This window comes from Emiliania huxleyi, assembly GCF_000372725.1.
Source record: "Emiliania huxleyi CCMP1516 chromosome Unknown EMIHUscaffold_152, whole genome shotgun sequence".
Lineage (NCBI taxonomy): Eukaryota > Haptophyta > Isochrysidales > Noelaerhabdaceae > Emiliania > Emiliania huxleyi.
In genome coordinates this window covers 293,420-296,787 of record NW_005201069.1, presented here as the reverse complement: position 1 = coordinate 296,787, position 3,368 = coordinate 293,420, and the positions used below count along the sequence as shown (strand labels likewise).

Genomic DNA, 3,368 nt, shown 5'->3' with positions numbered 1-3,368 from the left:
TCTTTGGGCAGCTCCGGCAGCCGCGCGAGGCGCTCTGCGCCTTCCGCGAGGCGTGCCGCCTCCGCGGCGAGAAGCACGAGCTCTGGAAGAGCTCCGCCGCCCTCGCCGCCGACCTGAGCATGTACTCGGAGGCGATCTTCCGCGGCCGGCGCGCGCTCGAGACGGGCGGCGCGCCCGACCCGGTCCTCGCCGCCGTGCTGGCTGACGCGGTGGTCAAGGACACGCGCGCCGCAGACATGACGGGCGCGCGCCGGCTGCTGCCGCAGCTGCGGACGCTGCTCGGTCTCTACACCGCCGCGCAGCCTGGCGCGGCGCAGCACTGGCAGACGGCGCTCTACGTCGAGCGAAAGTGCGGCGGGCCGGCGGAGGCGGCGCCGCTCCTCCTCGGCCACCTCGCCGCATTGCGCGCCTCGACGCCGCGGGCTCGCTCCGGCCTTGGCAGTCCCCCGCGTGAGCCTTCTCGGAGCCTTCCCGCAGGCGCGCCTCGACCGAGTGGACCAAGGACGCGGCCGCGCTCGACGCGGTCTCCGAGGCGGCGGCGCAGCTGGTGGAGGCGCGGCTCGACTCCGGGTGCGAGCCCGGCGAGCTCAAGAGGCTCGGGGCGACGGTCGACGAGCTGGTGCACGCCGCCGCGGAGCGGCTCGCCGCGACGGCCGGCTCCGAGGGGTTGCGGATGGTGCAGGCGCGCCTGCGCCGCCACCTCGAGGACCTCGACTGACCTGCTCGCACGGTGTAAGCGCGACTGTGCGACAGGAGCGCAGACCCCTCGCGACGTCGAGAGTGGTGTGAGTGAGAGTGCGCTGCGGCGCAGCTGCCCAGCTCGCGTATCTCGCCGCGCGGGCCAAGCAGCGCATGTACGTGCTTAAGACGTCGCAGACCTCGTCCAGACTCGCCCTCTCGAATTTACCCGCCCAGAAAATGGTAAATGCGTGCCACGGTGCTACTACCCACGACACATCGAGCGACACACTTCACACCGCGCGCGACACCACGCAGACCAGCTCCCCCGGCCAGCTCGCTCGCGGCGAAGCGCCAGCGTATTGCCCCATTGCTACTACGGAAGCCGCCCCGGAGAGCATGGCTAAGCGAACCCTCGCGCGCGCCAGTCGAGGGAGCTCAGCCCGCCGTCGTCCTCGTCGTCGTCGTCCTCCTCCTCCTCCTCCTCGCGCGCGGCTGACGGCGCCGCACCCGGATCGCCGTCGTCGGCGGCTGCGGCCGCGCGCTCCGCCTTGGTGGCGGCCACCTCCTGCGCCACGCGCGCGGCGACGACGAGCGCCTTTTGGCGCATGTCGTGCAGCCCGTCCACCCGCTTGCTCAGCTGCACCTGCTCCTGCAGCGCCTGCAGCTGGCTCAGGTCTGCCTCCTCCTCGATCTCCTCGGCGTCGTTGGCCTTCGCCGTCTCGATGTCGGCGCGCACCAGCTTGTTGAACTCGTCCATCTCCTCGCGCAGCTGCTGCTCCTTGTTCGTCGCCGCCACCTCTCTCCCGCGGTTGGACGGGTCCTCCTGCGGATTGTCAAAGAAGCCGCCCGGCAGTGAGGGCGCCGCGCCGCCCGCGCCCGCGCCCGCGTCGTCCGCCTCGGCGGTTGCCGCCACCGCCCCGGCGGACGCTCGGCCGCCCGCGGACGAGCCGCCCGCCGCGCCCTCTGCGTCCTCGAGGTAATAGCCCACGCCCGCCGGACCCGCCTTGAAGGTGTAGCCGGGCCGCGCGCCCGCAAAGGAGGCGCACGCGAGGAAGCCGGCGGGCGCGTCGGCCGGCGCGGCAACCGCTCGCGCCCCAGGCGGCGCGGCAGCAGCTATGGCGCGGCGCTTGGCTGGCGGCTCCTCGGCGGCGGCGGCGGCGGCGGCGGCGGCGCGCTCGCGCTGCTTGAGCTCGTCCACCTTCCGGCGCTGGTCTTTGAGACTCTGCAGGTTGACAAGCGGGTTACTGCCTCCCTTCGCGAGGAGGTCCTTGAAGGAGGTCTTCCCCATCCCCGCAACCACGCAATTTGTATGAGCGCGCAAGGCTGGAACGCTGCGCGCAATGTCAAACCGACCTCTGTCGAGCCTGAGCTCGGGCAGGGGCTGTAAGGTAGTGAAAGACCTTCCCTGGGTCTGTCTCTCACACCCTCACTGTCGTCGTATGCGAGGTTCTCGTTCTTATCACCCTATCTGTCAACCTCTCACAGGCCAGCGCACAGCGCCATCGGAGGTATTTTCTTCTCAATAACAAGGCTGTGAAGGGCATAAGCCCTACTGTGTGAATTCGCGGAGCGAAGAAAATTTTATACGGAATACGTCCATTTTTGGAATACGGCGTATTCCATGGAATACGTGGAATACGGGTGGAATACGGCAGAATACAGGCCTCTGGGAGGTCATTTGGAATAGAGCTCTACGTGGAAAACGTATTCACACAGTAGGGGCATAACCATGGTTGCGTGCAGACAATGGAGATAGAGCAGCCCCGGAGCGGAGGCCCGCCCGGGGTATTCAGTGTGTCGCGGGCGCCTAATCGGGATTAATTCCGTCGGGCGCCCACGAATTTACGTTTGCCGTCGGTGTTTCGCAAGCGCATAGCACCACCCGTCGGTGTTACGGCTTGTGCTATGCCTGCTTTGGAGCCCGACGGGAACGCGGGAGCTATGGTCTCCCACCCTCCTCCCCTATAGCCTCTCACAGTCTGGCGACAGTGGGGGGTGAGTGCGAATTTCCGCAGTGTGTGCGTCGTCTCGCTTTGATAACACGCGGATGGTCCAAACCTTTACAGCTCAGCCCCTCGCATGTTACGGGGAGAGAGAATCCGAGGCGCACGGCGAGCGGAATTCTTGATGGAATTCTGTTGAGAAGCGCGGGAGCGGCGCCGGGCCGTGCTGTGGCTTTTGCGCTCTTGAGGGCGATGCGGCCGTCGCCACCCCCACCCTCTCCGCCTCCCTCACTGCCTCCGCCGTCGCCATCGCCGCCGAGCCCGCCGCCCTCGCCGCCACCCCCGTCGCCGCCGCCCCCGCGTCCGCCGCCAAGCGCTGAGCCCCCCGCAGCCAAGTCCGCAGCCGCCCTCGCCGCCGGCTCCCTCGCCACCACCGCCATCGCCGCCGCCGCCCGCCCCGCCGCCGCCCTCGCCTCCACCACCGTCGCCGCCGCTTCCGTCAGAGCCCGCCGCCGCCCTCGCCGCCGCCCAGCCTGCCACCTCCATCCCCACCGCCTCCCTCTCCTCACCCGTCGCCGCCACCACCGTCGCCGTCGCCGCCGCCGCCCTCTCCGCCGCCGCCGTTGGCACCACCCCCGTTGCCCCCGCCGCCCTCTCCACCGCGCCCAAGCTGCCCGCCCCCAAGCCGATCGTCGCCTCCGGCGCCCTCGCCTCCGCAGCCGGCGGGTCGCCGAGCTCGCCGCC

At 69.9% G+C, this 3,368-nt stretch overlaps 1 protein-coding gene across 1 annotated transcript; it reads right to left on the bottom strand.

Moving 5' to 3' along the window:
- Nucleotides 1-1,081: 1,081 nt before the first annotated feature.
- Nucleotides 1,082-1,969, bottom strand: EMIHUDRAFT_229081 (hypothetical protein; the record flags this gene model as incomplete). Its single annotated transcript, XM_005786345.1, has 4 exons — nt 1,082-1,092; nt 1,189-1,504; nt 1,670-1,807; nt 1,880-1,969. 4 exons carry the CDS (start codon nt 1,967-1,969, stop codon nt 1,082-1,084), a joined length of 555 nt encoding a protein of 184 aa, XP_005786402.1.
- Nucleotides 1,970-3,368: the final 1,399 nt, after the last annotated feature.